The 20350-nt window shown below is 41.0% G+C and overlaps 2 protein-coding genes across 2 annotated transcripts; one reads left to right on the plus strand and one right to left on the minus strand.

Moving 5' to 3' along the window:
• Nucleotides 1-144: 144 nt before the first annotated feature.
• Nucleotides 145-6866, minus strand: ogg1 (8-oxoguanine DNA glycosylase). Its single transcript, XM_064298385.1, has 8 exons — nucleotides 6118-6866; nucleotides 5368-5501; nucleotides 4652-5022; nucleotides 3960-4139; nucleotides 3379-3557; nucleotides 2836-2983; nucleotides 2633-2682; nucleotides 145-2453 (listed from the first exon to the last, which is right to left on the minus strand). Exons 1-8 carry the CDS (start codon nucleotides 6136-6138, stop codon nucleotides 2343-2345), a joined length of 1194 nt encoding a protein of 397 aa, XP_064154455.1. The 5' UTR covers nucleotides 6139-6866; the 3' UTR covers nucleotides 145-2342.
• Nucleotides 6867-7018: 152 nt separating this feature from the next.
• On the plus strand, nucleotides 7019-18929 carry qars1 (glutaminyl-tRNA synthetase 1). The gene is made up of 23 exons (XM_064298384.1): nucleotides 7019-7202; nucleotides 7793-7943; nucleotides 8238-8347; nucleotides 9984-10059; nucleotides 10741-10805; nucleotides 10917-10970; nucleotides 11606-11660; nucleotides 11835-11906; nucleotides 12205-12290; nucleotides 12569-12655; nucleotides 12790-12889; nucleotides 13022-13100; nucleotides 13221-13460; nucleotides 13843-13935; nucleotides 14080-14217; nucleotides 14968-15055; nucleotides 15164-15310; nucleotides 15714-15815; nucleotides 16094-16186; nucleotides 16299-16426; nucleotides 16529-16595; nucleotides 16753-16878; nucleotides 18684-18929. The coding sequence occupies exons 1-23, from the start codon at nucleotides 7092-7094 to the stop codon at nucleotides 18732-18734; spliced, it is 2319 nt and encodes a 772-aa protein (XP_064154454.1). The 5' UTR covers nucleotides 7019-7091; the 3' UTR covers nucleotides 18735-18929.
• Nucleotides 18930-20350: the final 1421 nt, after the last annotated feature.

A 20350-nucleotide genomic window follows, 5' to 3' on the forward strand; every position in this document is an offset into this window, starting at 1 on the left:
TGTACAGTTCTTTTCAATCCTGATATTGTATATTGTCCATATACTGGTTAAAGTACATGGACAATATACTGTATAATATTGAATCACTAAAAATGATAATACATATTCCAAGATGTTCTATTCAGATACACACACAAAACGGTCTTATTTTGTAAAATGTTGCAGTTTTATTCTCATATTAAACATACACCTCATAGTAGAAAAACCCCATTTCCCCTCTCCATACTAAGATAACATTTACACCGAACAGTTTATGAAAAGCTATGTATTCCTACATAGCTACAATGTGATAGTTACCAGGCTACTTAAATCTACTAACTAGGAAATGAACTAGGAAATTAGCCATTTGGCCAGGTGAAAAACAAAGACGTATAGCTATCTAGATAAAACAAACGAAGAAAGGCAAAAACAAATTGAAGTCATAAATCTTGCTTGCCTTTACAGTAACCTGGCAAGTTTTTGGCTAGGCGATGATAAACAAAATGAGCTGCTAGCTTGCTAATAAGCTAGCTGAAATAAGAGATTTCTAGAACATCACAGAAAATAATAGTCATTCAAGATAATATGAAGCAGCACAAATTGACAGGGTATGCTGTTGCAGTGGCTCAGCAAATTTCACTTGCTTTTCATTTTATAAGTAACACAGGTGATTTTTTGGCATTTCCTTAATTAATTTAAAAGGATTTCATTAACTTTCGTTAACTTTGTTTGGAAAAAGTACATGTTGAGTCTGGGTCTTTAGCTGATTTTAGCTGGAGTCTGCAGTAGTGACACAAGTTGCTTCCCCAACTAAGGTGGTGAAGGTTTTAGTCAGGGGTGTTAAACTAAAGTCCTGCGGGGCCACCGTGCCTACAGGTTTCTGTGGCTTCCGTTTAACTGGTAGTCAAATATGGCCTTGAGAACAAGGTACATGGACTCTAGCAACTCAAAGACTTGAATGAATCACTGGTGTTGAAACACACCAAATACCAGCAGACACTACAGATCACCTGGATGGACTCTGAGACCTGTGGCAAGACTCCTGCACACTGTCGTCTCCAACTGCTCACCAGACACCAACAGGAATCCACATTTCATCAGTCAGAGATGTACCTTTCCTTGAGTCTTTGCTAGTTTACCAGAATATGCTTTGTGGCCTGTAGTATGGAAAACATTCACTGGCATCAGTAACACTATAGCATCACAATTACTTCTTTTTTTTAAGTACAAAAAGGGGGGAGGGACAAATAATTTGGATGTTTATGTCAATTATGACAAAATTGCTTTTCACATATTTCCTTTTTTTAGCATGAAACCAATAGAATATTAAGCACTATATTATGTGAGAGATGATCTTGCTATCTGGGAGACTAGAATTAACTGGTCCATGCACTTATCCATGCACAAGAGCAGTGACTTAACCGGTTCTTAACAGGATCCTTACTACAGATTAATTATCAGATTAATTTACATTTGTGCCACATATTTGAGAGCAAAAATAAATTCTGAAGTCTTCCAAGCCTAACCATAATTCACTGCCTTCTGTGGTTTTACTTCACCTCTGATCATATAACAGAACAGGCAAATCAAAGATTGCCCTTCTTCTGTTCTGAGCTGTACGCCCCATTCAGTTCAGCTGCTGGCAGAGTATCTGACTTTCACATAATCACACAATACATCTTTCTTTGTTAAAGAAAAACTAAGAAAAAAGTCTGGAAAATAAAGGTCGCATTACTTCATTGGACATACAGGAGGAAAGAAAAGTATCCCAAAATGATCAATTCTCAATGCTGGTCCAGACGAGCCACAGGATCAGTCACCTGGTTTTTGTTTTCGCCTTAAGATCAGCAACCGATTCAGACCCAAGAAACCAGGTGACCTGAGCTGTGTGTAATCAGCTGCTTTAACAGATCGATTGCTGTGCTATTCAAGTGCTGAGTAACTACAAAAGCCAGCGGACCCTGTTGCTCTCCAGGCCCACGGTTGAAGACCCCTGCCCTAAATCATTGTCTGAATATAGATTAAAGATTAAAGTGTCCAATCTTATCCAAAAAGGCCCGGTGTGGGGGCAGCTTTTTGTTGTAACCCAGCACCAAGATGCCTGAGTTTACTTATGGTCTTGATTGAAGGCTAGGATTAGTTAATTAAATCAGGTGTTGTAGTTCTGGGCATAAATAAAAACCTGCAACCACACTGGCCCTTTTTGGATAAGATTGGACACCCCCTTGGATTAGAGACTACAGTGTGAGATTACATGTCAAAAACAATAAGGAAGGTACACTTTATACCAACAATGATCTCTCTTCATGGCTGTTGTTCTACTCTGCGATCAGGCACTTTACTCTCTGTACAGTTACTTCATGTCAGGTTTTCTTCATAATTTTTTTTCTTGTTATCTTAACCTCTGACTTCTCCTTTTTTACAGCCATCTCTTTCAGCTCCTGGAATTTTTTCAGATCCGAACAGAACAATACCTGGTTGTGAAAGAATATAAGAAAGCTAGTGAATGAAAATGAGTGAGGTAGAGAATGAATGGAAAAAGCAGAAGCATGCAATAGCATAGAATGCAAATAATTTATCTTATCTTTATAATAGTACCCCTTTTAATAGCAGTATAACATATGACAGTCCAAAGCTTTAATGCATTACTTACAGACTGTGCCCAACCAGCATAAGGACCCCACAGCTGTCGGAAGAAGTCACCTGCAGGGAAAAAATAACTAAGTTCAATAAGTAGGGTGCAGCTATCATTGATTATACCATTATTGGGAGGATGTGATGTAAAATAAACACCCAACAGAAGACTTTTAAAAGCCTCAAGAGAAACTGGCCAAAGATATCATTGCATGTCCTCACCAATGTCCCGATAGACTTTGTCCGTCAGGCTCTTGTGGCCTTTCCCCGCAGTGCAGCGGTAGTCTCTCTGAGCAATCTGCCACACGTGTGTGTCCACAGGAACTGCTTGTGCCTTGTCCAGAGACATCAGGCAGGCACAGTCTGCCACCTGGGCAGTGAGCACACACATAAACATACACACACTGTGAACGTATGTCTTACTTGGCGGCACGCCTATGTAAATTAATGGACATGCTACTTGAGCCAGGAAAGGATTGCAATTCTTCAATGCTGTTTGGAAGCACATGACGGTAGAGAGTGGAATTCAAATGTGTGGGGATGTTGATGTGGAGGGACTGAATGAGTGCAAATACAGATGTGTAGTCTTTTGCAGGAAGGAAGGCAGACCATAGATCAGCATACACAGACAATGAGTGAGACTACAGGACAACTCAGACCTAAAGCCCCACCATAAAAAAAACATATTTCCAGGACCATGGCTTGGGTATGCAGAAAAACAAGGAATTATCCAACACAGGCATCCCAAGTTGGACAGTGATGTACCTTAAGTCCGACTCCAGGCAGGCTGCGCAGTGCATCCCGAGCTTGCAAATAGGGGACGGAGCGTAGGCTGTTCAGCCAGTCTAGACCATGGTTGTCCATGATCTGTCTGGCACTCTGCTGCAGGAAACGGGCACGGTACCCAAAGCCCAGATTTCTAAGACAGGACTCCACACTGCTGTCTGTTACACACAGGGGAAAGCATAGGATGGACAGGAATACAGCATTACCACTGGCCATTCTTCCATTATTACAGAAGTCATTTTTTATCATTATCAAAAGTAATTATGGTTGTAGTCCGTTATTATCAGCAACATCCATTATGACCATCATTCATAACTCCCACTGCTGCTCAATAATGTTTTTTTCATATTTTAACATTTCTGTTCATTATTATGATATCAACTTTTGCACTTCAAAGTCATTACCGTAAAGTCAGTCACAGAACAGAAAAAAAAATCACTCAGCACATTGAATAACAAGGATTGATTCTGCGCGGTAGTTAAAAAAAGCAAGTGGCTACTATTAAGGCTTGTATACACAGTAACACAAGTTGGTTGGCAATTCGCTTTTAGGTGCAACACCTGCTAAGGCTTGCAAGGTGGGAAAGTTGTGGTAAGGGGTCCCATCCAGCTGGCACAAGGGTGCTCCCAGTGTGTTGCACAGCCTCTCCACCATGCCCTGGATGCGGGAGATGTGGTTGTTGGAGGTGCAAATAAAGGAGAAAAGGCATTCAGTAGGATCCTGACGCAGCATTCTCACACCTGCATCACAGGGCAAAGGGATTACATCTCAGCACAGCTGTAGAATATAGCATGTCAACTGCACTAAGAAAACAGCTGTGACATGAATACATATAAATCCACATGGTTTACATATACATCAGTCATATTTTAACCTTTCATCAAAGTAAACCAAATACCAGACTGATAAAGTACTTATGTACCGATTTGTACAGCATTTCTTCAGATTTTATGAGAGCCTTTGGCATGCATATTTCCTTTAATGGTGCATGTTTGTTTATATATGACTGGCTTTGTACTGTATGGTAGTGTTCAGGTGAGATTTTGTTTAATTATAAAAGCATACTAGTGTGCATTTAATCGTAAGTATTTAAGTACGTATATTTATCTGTGACTACACTGTATGTATATTTCTCTGTGACTAAAATGTATTCGAAGTAATGAAGTATCAGGACATGTTACATTGTGTTAAATTTTACACGTTTTAAGTTAAGAGAATGTTTAATCATAAATGTATTAGTACTCATGTATACCTGTGAACGCTTTGGCAATGGATTTGAAGTGAGAGTCTGCAGTGCCCCATTGCTTGTACAGCTCTGCCATGTTCACATTCAGCTGGAAGTAATCCTTAAGGACCTCTTCCTCCTTATGGTCATATTCAGTAGTCATGGCCTTTGGCTCTAGGTCCTCAGTGGGTTCCTCTTCCTTCACAGTGATCATTCCTTTGGTCCTCTTCACAGGCCCATGTGGCCTTACTTCCCCTCTCCTCTTCCTCCCATTCACCTCCCCTGCGCTGTCCTGCATGCTGTAGGTGTAGTACCACAGTGTGTCTTCCGTCTGTGTCAGTGTCCACACACGCCCGCCGATCACTCCTGTCCAGTGGCCCTCACCTGTTTCACGCCATCTGCATGCCAGGGACAGAGAAAGGGAGTGGTACAGCAGGAATATAGTAGCGTATTTACTGACCACAAAAAAACACCTTGAATCTTGGGGTGGGTTTGGGGCTGTCCAGACATGGCTAATTTAAGCTTCCTTTGTTTAAGGTTGGGTTGATGGCTAACAGGTCACCTTGCTCATTAGTAAGTGTATGTGTATATGAGGATGGTTGGTAAATTGTTTTTTAAAATGTATTAATTACAAGAAACATATGTACCTTTTTTCTCTTTAACATAAGACGTGCAAGTAAACACATAAAAAATAATAATAATAAAAAAAATCAGTCACACCCAAAGAAGTGGGCTAAACTCACCGGAAAGACTGGCCACAGCTTAGGGTCAAGTCCAGCCGCAGCTCTGTGCGCAAGCAGGGGAGGGACCTCCATGACTTGGCTCCCACAGACAGCACAGCATGCTGAGACATAATCAGGCTCTGCGACTGCAAAACCTACATACAGCACATGGTATGAATGGATTAGATTATTTTGCATGTAATGTATACTCAATGTAGCAAATTAATTTGCAGTAAACAATATAGTACCTATGAGTTCAGGAGGTAAAACTTTGCACATTTTTTCAGAATTTTTGCATTTTAGCACTAGCGTAAATGGACATATTTCACAAACAGCAACTCTGGACTTCATATCCCTTCAACAGTGATGCAATATACCAAGTACCCTTTCAAATTCTCACAGAACTATGTTTGTTGGGGTTAACAAATTAAGTATGAGTGCATGATCAAGTTGCTCTACCAGGGTGACCATCACTTTAAACGTAGGTTGAGGTGTACCAGATTGACCAGTACGTTAGTTGACATACAATCAGAGCAATTAAAGAACTTCAAATCGAACAGCTGGATGGCAATTTACATTGTACATACAACTGTATGTTTATATAACTGGGTTCATTACATTATTCTATGTCATCGAGATTCACAAGTTATATAGTTAGTTAGTTACCTAACTAGGCTCAGTAAAACAGGCCAGTTAGTGTATTCCTGCAGACCTGATTTAGTGGAGAAAGTGTAGCAAATGTAAAACGCAAAGGTCGGATTCAGTCCTTACAGTATAGACGTCGTTTTTCATCCAACCTCGTTGTATCGCTGAAAGATAGATGGCTACCTAAATTAGATTGTTAACTGGACGATGTATTTTAGTTAATTTACGTTATTTTATTAGCTCTTAGTGGTGCGCATCTGGGATCCGCGCACGCAGAGTAGTTTCGGGTTCGCACGCTGACCTAGAATCGGTTTACCCAGTCCTAATAAAATCTCCTAAACTCATATGAACAAAATAACTGCTGATCCAAGATCAGCACACAGAGGCAACCTGTCCAAATGATTTTCTACCCCGCGGATGAATTGTCAGGGGAATGCTATCACGGAGTTTCTGTTAACCCAGATGGATGACAATAAAGTAACCCTAACACACATTTCGTTGTACGCACTGAACTGTATCCATTCATTAGTTGTACCGCAGAGTTCGGTGGTATAATTCACATGCATCAATCAACAACATACTTCTAGTTAGGTTTCTGGCTATGTTTGCTCCGTTTACTCAATGACTGAGTTACGTTAGTTACTACTAAACTATATTTGTAAATATTATTAAGACGTTATATTTTCAGAAAATTACGGAGAACTACAACAGCTGACAAGCGTATGATCAGTGGAGCACTTGTTGAGTAAATACATTAAAATCTCTCATATGGATTAAACACCAGTTTCATGTTATTTCCTCCTTGTACAATTTCCGCGAATATCAATGCAATCCATGCGCCGAAATAACTTGCTGTCGATTAGCGATTACAACATGATGCAACAATACCGCAACCTAATTTAACACCCCTAGTAAACTCCGCTCAGTTTCATTGGCTAGTTTTTGAGACGTAAAGAAATATGCGTTCAATAGGTTCATGTGATTGGTGCAAAATACTTGAGTATTGTAGTGATTGGTTTGTAGCGACCCCACCCGTATCACGGAGCGGCGGAAGTTAGGCAGTAGTGTTGGAGTGTTGCAGCGTGTTTGAGTCAGGAACGATGGCGGATTCATTAACTCTCTTCACATCTATAGGGCTAAGTGAGCAAAAAGCTAAAGAGACTCTAAAAAATGAGTCTCTTAGCTCGATGCTTAAGGAGGCAATCAACCTGGTAAGTCGTCGGACACACTGTGTTGATAGCTTACCCAGACAGGAAAAGAGTGTCTTTGGATGGTAGTTAGCTTGCTAGCATTTGGTACTTTGTCTAGGACTCTGCAACAGTAACGTTGTTTTTGCAATGACAAGCTGCTTTAAAGGATAATGCTAGATTTTTTCGAGGTTGTCCGCTTGGCAAGTAAGGAGCTTGCTTATTTCATGATGTTATCAGCCAGCTGTCAATCCTATATTCTCGTTGTCAGACACACAGGAAAAAGTGAAACTAAAGCTAATTTCGAAAGTTCGATCTTTTCGTGACTAAGGCACCTGTTGGAATTTGTCAAGTTCACGTTACAGCAAGAACATGAGCAGTTGCTTCCCAGTATCGCTTACAATGTAACTTATACAATGATCATTTATACGCACGAAGCACATCTTTTTTTAGTGAGTGCATAAGTTCTGTTGAAAAATTGAGCGAAAACAGCAAATATGTGCTATCAGTGACACAGGCGGGTAATGACTGAATTAGTACGCCCCCCATGTATTGCATTAAATTATTCCCTTTATTGTATTTGTTGTTGATTGTAATGTTGTCCATCACTTTAGGCTCAGAGAGTGTTGGGTGCCAAAAGTGTGGACAAAGCCATTGGAACACTGTTATACAGCATGACCTCCCGACTGAAGTACCCTCAGCATCTGGCCTTCCTCACCGAGCAGATCGCCCTTTGCAGAATCTTTACAGAGCTGCAACTTTCAGGTACTCAGAGACCCATGTACCACAAACTTGCATGCATCAATATGCACACTAGGCACTACCAACAGCACCCACAACTTATGTATATGAATATGATATATGCATTGACATCATGTCACACACTGGAGTAGATTAGATGCACTAGTTACCATACACAGGTAGTAGTAAACCCCACATGGTACACATACAGGTGTTTGAACATGATATACCACACACAGAAATTTATGGGAGTGTAAGCACTGAATTTAATCCTAGTTTTTATCTTTTTTTTCTGTGTCCGATTATGCTTCTCCTCAGCTGCTCTTGACTTTGTGAAGAACCATCCCCAGGAACCAATCAATAAGCAGGAGTTTGAGAAAGCATGTGGTGTAGGCGTCGTCATTACTCCTGAGCAGATTGAGGACTCGGTGAGAAAGTGGGGAGATTGTATCCTCTCATCTGTTTTTTATTTGTATAAATTCAATCTATATTGCAGGCTGTTGGGTCTGCCGTGCAGTTTGATTAACTTTATTTGTAAAATTATATTCAAGACTGCAATGTTATGTTTTTAGCAAATCACAGAGGCCTGTAACAGATAACAAGCATGTGATCAATGGTCAATCATGTTGGACTGGCACACTTGTTGCATGAATACAGTACACTCTCATTACTGATCATCAGGTTCAAGGTATTTCCTCATAACATCAACAACATTTCACAAACATCAGTGCATATACTGGGATGACTTGTTTTGTACAACCTGATGCAACAATACTGCAGCATATTTGAACTCTCCCAAACAACCCTATGCATTTTCATTGGGTAGGTTATGAGACATAGTAAAATAAACATTTAATAAGTTTATTTTATTGGTGAAAAATACTTGAGCAGGTTTAGTGATTGGTTCGCATCGACCCCCCAATTCGTATCGTGGACAGCATAAGTTCAACACTTGTGTTGGAATATTGCGGTGTGTGTGTAGAGAAACATGGGGTATATAACTGTTGTCACATCTATCAGGCTAAATGAGCAGAAAGATTGAAACTGTTAAAAATCTGTCTCTTAGCTTGACGTTTAAGGAGCCAGTCAGTCTGGTAAGATGGCAGACATATTGGTTCGATTGCTTAATCAGAGGTAAACGTTGTCTTGGATGGTAGTTAGCTTGCAGATCAAGGACTTGATGAGAAACAGGGGGGAGATTGTGTCCTCACATCTGTTCCTGTTTGATTGTGTAAACTCAATCTGCATTACAGACTGTCATGTGGTGAAGGCAGCAGATGCATTTGCTCTTCTGTGCATTGATGCAACCACCAATTCAGAATCTAATCTGGATAGTAGTAGTGCTGACTAATAAATGTGTTAAAATGGTTTGGCATTAGAACAGTCAGGGAGGGTTTCAGCTGACGGGGCCAGCTATGTGTGATGCAGTACTGGTCGTGGCCACTGTATTATGTGGTGAACGGACAGAGTCAATACAAAAAGAGATGGGAAACTGGCATGAAAACCCCACTGGCAAAGACAAAAAAGCCCCAGCAAGAACCCTAACCCTAAAGCAACAGCAATCATGCAGAAAGAGTTCTCAAGGCTTGGGAGCAAGGCCCTCCTTCATAAGGCCCAATAGTTATGCAATGGACAGCAGCTGTGGTGATTGCAATGGGCCACAGTTGCTGTTCTTCCTGTGAGTAGAGCTGGCACTGCCCCCCGGTGGACAGTGCACCATCTCCCTTCCTGGCACTGTGTTTTGGTTGTGTCGTCCTGAATGAAAAGCAAGAAAAGCAAGAAAACAAAAAGAATGCAAAGCAGTAGTGGGTGGATAAGAGCGTCTGCCAAATGGATACAAGCACTTCAACGGACATGCATAATGGTATGTGTGCTACCATACCAAAAGCGAGATGCTGCCATACCAAAAGCGAGATGCTGCACTGACAAGACAAGCCTACAGCCAAAATGTTATTGAAGAAAACCATCTGGCCTGTCTGGTTTGTCAGTGGAATAAGGATGGAATTGATGGGGGAATTGGCCCTGTGTTTCTACAGGTGACTGACATGGCTTTGTGTTTTTTAGGTCGAAATGGTAATTAAGAAGCACAAAGATCAACTGATGAAGGAGAGGTATCACTATAACATGGGACTACTGATGGGTGAGGATACATTTCATTGGTGGTGGATTTGAAGTGGAAGTTTTTGGGTTGAGTAGAGTTTCTTCAGGTCGTGTTTTACCCTTCCACAAAGATACAGAATTGAGCTGTGCAATACGAGATGTTCACAAGCGCTCGCTATCGCATCAGCTTGAGATTTGCACGGCTGCTGAAATGTGAGAAGACATATTTCACTTGTTCTCTGCATTGTCCCAAGTATTAACTACTTCCACTCCAAAGGCAACATATGGTTGACTCATTGAGTACACTGCAAAAATGAAATCATAATTAGTATTATGGAGCTGAATTCAGGCAATAACTCCACTCCACAGATTATTTGGCTTAATTTAATAGTATAAATTTCCTATTTTTAAGAAATCTTATTGAGTTATTTTTTTTCCTATTAGCAAATAAGTCTGCTTATTTTAAACAACTTATTTTTGAAGTCACATTTTTATAGTGTCGTCCTTGGTCTCAGTAGGAGATTGAGCTAGTACTACAAAGTACAGTTTTCACATGGCATTGTTCTGGCAGACTAATGACAAGTTGCCATTATGTTCCTTATCTTTGATTTCAGTTTCACTTAGGCCTGTGTATTTTACACAAAGCGTGAAATTGATCTGTCCCTCTGTCTTTCTCTCTGTCTGTTGTCCTCCTCTTTATCTTTCTTAATATCTCTGGTAGGCGAGGTTCGAGCTGCCCTGAAGTGGGCTGATGGGAAGATCATAAAGAATGAGGTGGATATGCAGGTGTGTGGCAGATACGCATGGTTTACCTTCACATAGCTGCTACATTTCAAGTTACGGCAGTATAATACTGGGCACTCCTCTGTTTAATGATAGTTCTGTGCTGCTCATCAGGTTCTCCAGCTCCTGGGACCAAAAACAGAAGCTGACTTGGAAAAGAAGCCCAAGGTAAAAATCTGAAGACGTGTTAGGATATTGCTGCATATTGTAGTGATTGATGTTATATGCCACCTAGCAATCCAGGCTAGTTGATGCATAATATATGATGCAGGTTGATGCTGTGTATGCATTTGTTACTGGTGGTTCAAGCAACCAGTGTTGCTGTTTGACATAGTTATAACATTGGAGCCATTAGTACTTTTTGCATCATCACTACTATTTCTCAAATTAATCCAATTTGCAAAGTTGGGGACAGTGCCACTAGCATAAGTGGTTCCCATTTAAAGTTGTTGTATGTAATAGTACTTTTCTTCCAGTCCCATATGTTCTCTCAGTTGTTTTGTTCAAAAAGTTGGGGAAAAAAATTATTGTTTCACATTTTAAAAAAGAAATTGGTATTCACTATCTCTCTTTTACAGTTCAATGGTAGTGATATCATATAATTGCGAGCAGGACATAAGTATTATTTTAAGCACCATCTAGCTTGAGGATTTTGCAGTTTTAAAGCTTTTTCTAGTGTGCATAATTCAGCAGAGCAGTTATGATGCATATCCATTAAAAGGTTATAATATAAATTCAGATTTTTCAAGACCTTCAACTGGAGTTCAATCTGAAGTGCATTCACTGTCTCCCCCCTGTCTCAGGCTCCTAAACAGAAGAGCCCTGGGAATGAGAATAAAGAGGCGGTGGCTGAGAATGGTGAGGGCTGATCATATTCAATTCACCAATCCGATTTAACTTAACATCTGTTAAATCAGCTCAATATTTAGAATTGATTTATGAATTTTTTTTGTTGAATGTTGAGTTCTAGCCAGGTTTCTGGTTAACAGTGTTTGTGATGTTTTGTGAATGTTTCTGTTTGCCTGTCTGTAGGGGAGATAAAAGTGGAGGGTAGGTCACTAATGGAGCAACTTCGAGGAGAAGCCCTGAAGTTTCACAAGACAGGTGAGTCAGATCTACCAGTATGTGTCTCAGTGCTTTATTAATAGGGCTGTAAGCTATAGATTTAAATGCCGTTGATCTGTGAATGTTGTGGTGGGTGTGTTTATTTTTTTTTCTTTGCTATGGTGATTTTTTATAAAATAAAATAATGCTTCAGTTTATACTGTATGTTTAAACTTTTTGATCATTTGGAATTTGTTTTGGGGGGGGTGGGATGTGGGATGGCAGTCATTTTTTCAATCTTAAGAGGTGCTGATAATTCTTTGGAATGGTATAATGGATCAGGTTTGTCTTCCTCCAGGTGAGAATTATAAGACGGAAGGGTATGTAGTGACTCCCAACACCATGAAATTGTTGAAGGAACACCTGGACATCACAGGAGGGCAGGTATGACTGAAATACTGTGAATGGAGTGGGTAAAAAGGGACTATGGTGACATGATTTATATGCATGCAACAACAACTACTCTGAAGCCTCTCAAAGCATTTTACCGTAGGGGGCAGGTAATAGAATATTACTGTGGAAATTGGGTGCCAGTATAGTTATATTGCTGTGCTTGTTGGGGGTGGAACAGGTAAACTTATGTGAATATGGAGACTATGTTTGTCTAATCCGGTATTTCTGTTTGGATGATTGTTTGTCTTTATTCTTGCATGTTTTTCCAGGTTCGGGCACGTTTCCCTCCAGAACCCAATGGTATTTTGCACATTGGTCATGCCAAAGCTATCAACTTCAATTTTGGATTTGCTAAGGTACCAGCATAGATCCCTAAGAATCATCCCTCAGCCAATTTACTACTTCCAAACCATTCCAGTGCAATGACCCAGATTACTGAGTGTTCAGAATTGAACCTTACAGTATTATTGCCTTTTTCCTCCTCGTATAGGCCAACAATGGGATCTGCTTCCTGCGTTATGATGACACCAACCCAGAGAAGGAGGAGGAGAAGTACTTCTCGGCCATCAGGGACATGGTGGAATGGCTTGGTGGGTCCAGCCAGACAATAACATCCTATGTGAAAATAGCATAACTAAGACTTCAGAAAAACATCTACACAGTGGTTCAGTTTGTGTGTTAATAATGTTAAGGTTTTCTTGATTTCTATGTTCTTCTGTCAGGTTACAAGCCATACAAAGTGACCCATGCATCCGACCACTTCCAAAAGCTGTATGAGTGGGCAGTGGACCTCATTCGCAGGTGTGTGTGTGGTGGTTAAGCAGCTGCTTTGAGAGGGTGTTGGGAGAGCTGCAGTGCCATTATTCACCTGCACAAGTGCTTGGTAAATACTCACAAGCAGTCTGCGTGTCATCTCTCCAGAGGTCATGCTTATGTGTGCCACCAACGCGGGGAGGAACTGAAGGGTCACAACCCTCCCCCTTCTCCCTGGCGGGACCGTCCCATTGAGGAGTCCCTGTTGCTGTTTGAGAGAATGAAGAAGGGCTTGTTTGCTGAGGGGGAGGCCACCCTTAGGATGAAGATGGTCATGGAGGACGGGAAGATGGATCCTGTGGCGTACCGCATCAAATACACGCCCCACCATTGCACAGGAGACACATGGTACTGTACCACTCAGAGAGACCCTCTGCATCAATACATATCTTACCATCACGCACTGTCTATGTACACATTTGTACACATTGAATCAAACGAATAGTGCACCATCTTGCATGCAGTAAGTCTTTTCACAGCTAGGCAGCAATTTTCCGCTTTCAGAACTGTGGTTGTACATTTCAGGTAATTTTATAGATCGGACTCAATGCTGCCCAAAGGTATACCATTTTATACTGTAGAATATATAAAGTATAAGGTTTATGAAACTGTCCTTCGAGTATGGTGAAATATACAATATTTTCACATGGGTATCTTTGCAGTGCATCGTTTTGTTTTCAAAACCAACTTTGATCAGTGCCATCCTGCTACTTTCAACTTTCTTTCATAGGTGCATCTATCCTACCTATGACTACACCCACTGCCTATGCGATTCCATTGAGCAGATCACACACTCGTTGTGCACCAAGGAATTCCAAGCAAGGTGAGTTCTCACTATCTGCATATATATCCTTTCAGTCCATCCATGGACCAGACTTGCACACAGTCTGTACAGTCATACAGTGGAAAGGTTCAATGAGGGCAATAATACACTTGTCTAGTAACCTTGTATGTGTGTCTTTGCCAGGCGTTCCTCTTATTATTGGCTGTGTAACGCCCTGGATGTGTACTGCCCGGTGCAGTGGGAATACGGCCGCCTCAATCTCACCTACACGGTTGTCTCCAAGAGGAAGATCATCAAACTGGTGGAGTCTGGTGCTGTGAGGTGAAGACTACAATAGCGTCCACTGCTGTGTGGTTTACAGTCCCACTGACTGCTTACACGCTTCAGCCCCACTGACTGCTCACACACTGCAGCCCCACTGACTGCTCACACACTGCAGCCACACTGACTGCTCACGCACTGCAGCCACACTGACTGCTCACGCACTGCAGCCACACTGACTGCTTACACACTGCATCCACACTGACTGCTCACACACTGCAGCCCCACTGACTGCTCACACACTACAGCCCCACTGACTGCTCACACACTGCAGTCACACTGACTGCTCACACACTGCAGCCCCACTGACTGCTCACACACTGCAGCCCCACTGACTGCTCACACACTGCAGCCCCACTGACTGCTCACACACTGCAGCCCCACTGACTGCTCACACACTGCAGCCCCACTGACTGCTCACACACTGCAGCCACACTGACTGCTTACACACTGCATCCACACTGACTGCTCACACACTGCAGCCCTACTGACTGCTTACACACTGCATCCACACTGACTGCTTACACACTGCAGCCCCACTGACTGCTCACACACTGCAGCCCCACTGACTGCTTACACACTGCAGCCCCACTGACTGCTCACACACTGCAGCCCCACTGACTGCTTACACACTGCAGCCCCACTGACTGCTTACACACTGCAGCCCCACTGACTGCTTACACACTGCATCCCCACTGACTGCTCACACACTGCAGCCCTACTGACTGTGGCCATGTCACTGTTCTGCAGGGACTGGGATGACCCTCGACTCTTCACACTGACTGCTCTAAGGAGGAGAGGATTTCCCCCAGAGGCCATCAACAATTTCTGTGCTCGGGTAGGAAAGGAGGGGCAGACTAATGATAAAAGCGGACCAAAGGGGGTGAAGTTCAAGAAGGAATGGGTGCGCATATGTTCATATAATGTTGCTTCTGCATGGTGCCAGGTTGGAGTGACTGTTTCCCAGACAACAACGGAGCCACACCTCTTGGAAGCATGTGTGAGGGAGGTGTTGAATGACCAGGCTCCTCGTGCCATGGCGGTCTTGGAACCACTCAAAATTACCATCACCAACATGCCTTCTACAACACAGGTATACCATCCCCAACCTGCACTCCTGCTATTCATGAACACCATCCCCCACTCTCTCACCTACTGTACAGGTACACCACTCCCAACCTACACCCCTACTATACAGGAACACAGTACCCTGCCTGCTCATTCACTATACAGGTACATCATCTCCAATGTACATCCCCAGCCATCAGCTCTATGATACAGGTACACCCTGCCCAACCTGCACCCCTGTTAAAATGCTACACAGTGTGATATGACATGGTGGAAATGCCACAATTGCCCAGTCAACAAGGTCATACTGGGCACTGTAATACTGTATTCATGCCTGTGGATGCAGATGGATTACACTTTTAATGTGTTTATGCAAGAACTGAAAGACTTATTTTTAAATCACTTCCTTTTTTATCTTGTCCTCCTAGGTGGAGGTTCGTATCCCAGACTTCCCAGCAAATGAGGAACGGGGCAGCCACACTGTTCCATTTGCACACACCATCTACATCGAGCGAAGTGACTTCCGCGAGGTCAGGTGCTCTGCTGTCTTGTCACTGCTGTTGAGGTGCATCACTGTGTGTGTGTGTGTGTGTGTATAAGTGACCATATTCAAAACCTTGGCACAACAGCACTATTGTTAATAATGCTGGGTAGATGTTTCCTGTATTAACAATGAGTTAATTTGGTTATTTTGGACATGGCAGTGTGTGCACTTTTTACTGTATTTGTCCAATTTGAGTGCATCTGTGCATTTTAAGTGCTGGTCTGTTTAACTGTGTGTAACTGTGCTCTTCCTCTACCACTAAAGGTAATGGAGAAGGGCTACAAGCGCTTGACTCCAGACCAGCCTGTGGGCCTGAGGCATGCTGGATATGTCATCACCCTGCAGAGGGTCATCAAAGTGAGCCCAACATGTGTTGTGCATTTTATTTCTTCCCAAATGTAATATACAAGGACAAACATTTTTTTAACTCACTTCTTCCTTTCATTCTGTCTCTATATATCTCTCTCAGGATGCCAGCGGGAAGGTAGTAGAGCTGGAGGTCAGCTGTACCAGTTCTGATGTAGCGGAGAAACCAAAGGCCTTCATCCACTGGGTCAGCCAGCCCTTGCAATGTGAAGTGCGGCTTTATGAAAGACTGTGAGTGAGGGGCAGAGTGAGGAGGGGAGGGGTTAATTTAAACATTTGATTGAGCGTCTGTCTGTAGGTATATAAATGTCACAATCGGTTTTCTGCCCCTAGATTTCTCCACAAGAATCCAGAAGACCCGTCAGAGGTCCCTGGAGGCTTCCTGAGTGATGTCAACCCCGTAAGTCTCCCAATACAACCTGGTCTATCCTCCAGTACAGTTTGGGTATTTACCATATAAAATGGTGATCTGAGATCAGCGAACTCTGCATGCTCAAAACCTCACAGAATTATCTTCAAATATGTTCAAAATATTCTTAAATGCTTTCTTTGTCCAGAATTCCATGCAAGTGATTCCTGATGCCTTGGTAGATCAGTCAGTGGCTGGGTCAAAGATTTTTGACAAGTTCCAATTTGAGAGAATTGGCTACTTCTCAGTGGATCCTGACAGCACTAAAGAGAAGGTGAGATGATAAATTATTGACCATTGTTCCTTGAATTACCTTTGCACAACTTCCTGCTGTTGATGCATCAGTTGTTTGAAGTATTCTTCAATGTCTAACTTTCAATGCAGAATATGCTCAATATTGGGGATTCTCAAATGTGTTCAGTTTGAATTCATAAGCCTAGGAGGAAAAAAAAATCTCTGTGGAAATCCGAAATCCATACTCCATCCATCCATCCATCATCCATGCCCGCTTATCCTGGGCAGGGGAAATCCATACTCTCGGTTTTTTAATCTGTGCTCACGGTTTAGCACCCCAGGTGGAAAATATATTTGTCAATGTAGAAATCTGTGCTCTCACTTTTGTAATCTGTACATTTGGTTTTGTAATCTGTGTGCACTGTTTTGTAATAAGAGCTAGCCTGGGTTTAGTTAAATAGCTAACATAGTTTTTATGTAGCCAGTTAAAGTAATGTTAGGTCCAAACAAGGAATTATAGTGGCTTTGTAGCTAGCTTAATGAATTCAGTGGAAGAACACTCCACACAATCTATTAAAACATTATTTTTAAAATATGTGTGTTTTATTTCTTTGGCAAATTACTATAAGATGTATATGGACACTGTTTTATAAAAGCGATATGGCACTCGAACCCATGGTTTCGCTATCATGAATATTGCCTTTGCTATGTGTTTTCTGGGGTTCTCCACTTCGAGTTGTGCCTAACACCGCCCCTAGCCATGTCAACATTCATGATATACTGTAGGCTACCACAGGTTCTTGTATCATATCGCTTTAATATTTATCCCGTTTCCTAGAGTATGAATTCTACCTATGATGCTTTCATGTCTGACTTTCCTGCAATTAACCTTTATATACAAATGGATTTAACATTGCAAACCCAAATGATCTCACTCAAAAACTGAACACAGATTGCAAAACCGAGAATACAGATTTTCTTTCACCTAGGGTGCCTTGAGGGCTCCATAGAACATGGTTCCTTTGCATTGTATTTTTTGGTTTATTATTAAACAGAATTATTAACGGCACAAGTTATTTCTTGAATCAGAAACGTGTTGCCTTTGCATATAATGTTATTTCACTATAAATCCCTCGATTCATTCAATGTTACCACTTCTGACCAGAATTGAGTTCAAAAACAAATTAAAACATTAAGACAATAGGTGGGAGAGTGAGGCACTTGCCAGATCTTGCCCTTGTGCTTCATGGCCTAAACTACTGGTGGAAATAAATGAGCAAGTTTGCTAAATCTGCCTTCAGGCTGCCTAGGTATTCTGCACATGAATATGTACAGATAACACTGTACTCCACAGTAACACTGCAAACTAAACTGGTATATTGTGGAGTGAAAAAAAATTATCAACACTAGCACATGTTTCAAAGGAGAGTGCTGGTATGCTTGCACTCTCCTAAATTTTTGGAGGTTTTAGAAATCAGGCCAGATTTTGAATACAACTGGACATTCTAAATTGGAAAAGAATAAAAACCAGGGGTAAATACAGGAAGAATCCTCATTAAAATGAAAAGAAAATCATATTTAGAGGATAACATCTGTATGTATGGAATGTGTTCAGAATATTTAGTAAATGGGAGAAAGTTCTAATAACCTTAAACTAGAAATTGTATTTTTATTGTTATATGCAAATCATTGTCATAAATGTGCAGCATTTTCAATTGCATATTGGAAACAAATACTGAATTATTTTTATATTGTGTGTATATATATATATGTGTGTATATGTATATATATATATGTGTGTATATATATATACATTTATATATTATATTTTTTTTTTTTTTGCAGCTGGTTTTTAACAGGACAGTCACATTGAAGGAAGATCCTGGAAAGATCTGATTTGACATGTGAAGCCATATCCCAGGACATCCCGTATCCATGACCCCTCTGGTGTGATTGCTGGTGACAGTTGCAACCGGTTCAGAATTTCCTGCTTAAAAATATTATATCCTCTTGCAAGTATATGGGATTTTGCAAACTGAAATGACAAGCTCGTAATTTTTAAATTGGTAATAAAAGAAATGTAATGTAAAATGCAGTGTTTGTCCTTTCTGTAGATGTGTTAATCATGTTGCCACTTTTTTTACTGCTAGAACTAGGCTTATTTTTTGTCTCATGAATTAAAATTTCCTGTCTCTTGAATTTAAAATACAAGTGATACGTTGATACTTAAACCTGTAATAAGACTGTACATTTGACACTTCTGTTACACCCTTGAGCAGAGTATTTTGTTTGAACTATTGCAGCAAATACTGTATTACACTGTATATTTAGACTTGTGAAATATAGGCCATTTAAGACACCATTGGTTAATGTGCAGTAAACAAATAATAGGTTACTGTAATTGGGAAGATGTAATTCATTTACTGGATGCAAAAATGGATGTTGTGACCCCAGTTTTTTTTTTTTTTAGAATTTATGCTAGTAGGATATGAGTTCTTGCTTTGCATATTACATCATCTATATTTCAATCCTGACTACCATATACCAGTTCACTTGTATAATTTTATTTTTACATACAAATTTCCAGAATGGGATGTGTATGGGGAAAACTCAGGGTAGGTGTTTTACTCAAAGGAACCACAGCCGCGTCCTAATAGTCTTCAAAACCAAAAGCCTTTTTGCCCCATGGATTCAGTCGTGTACTAATCCAAATTCACCTTTTCCTTACCAGTCCAGCAAAAGATTTTTATGTTTTTTTTTTAAATGTAGCATGAAGCAATCTTCATTCATTGGTGTGGATAGCAGGGTATATGAATGCATTACATGTGGAGTGCATTTACTGGACAATAGACCCTGCCATTAGAAACACAGGGACACTGTGGGGTTAAGGAGTGAGCGTGGGAATTAACCCCTTGATGTCCATGTTGAATATTTTTGTATAAGGGCTGAACAGCTCCAGAAGTGAATATAGCACATCTCCTGAAGTCCACCTTAAGAGAGCTGCAAGCTAGTTTGTTGCGGGGAGAGCAGGGGGAGGCACTCACTAGCACATGCCTGGCTCTTTAAGGCAGTCTGGGACAGATGCAACCCTGTTAAAGGCACAGACGCATATTCCCTAATTCACATTTCCTTTAGAAGTGCTTCCATATTTTTATCCTGCTCTATAGAGAAGTGTAATTGTAATATTGCTAACATTTAGGTGTTTAACAGAGTTTGGTAAATTAATATAGCAGAATTTGGAGTACTGAGTAACCGTTTAAATGATAGTCAGGCTTTTGTCACTTTTTAGTGGGCCATTTCTGCATCTATCATGAGACCCACCACAAGAAAAATAAAACCTTGTTTAGTACTTAGGAACGATGATATTGTTTATTAAATGTAAAATCCTGGCAGATTACTTAAAATAAATTGGATATACCTGCTCTGAAAACAAGAACCTATTGCAGCAATAATGCTTGCCAATTGATTAAATCTGCACTTAATATTTTCGGTGCAATTGTGCAGTCCCTACT

This window comes from Anguilla rostrata, chromosome 11 (genome assembly GCF_018555375.3).
Source record: "Anguilla rostrata isolate EN2019 chromosome 11, ASM1855537v3, whole genome shotgun sequence".
Taxonomy (NCBI): Eukaryota; Metazoa; Chordata; class Actinopteri; order Anguilliformes; family Anguillidae; genus Anguilla; species Anguilla rostrata.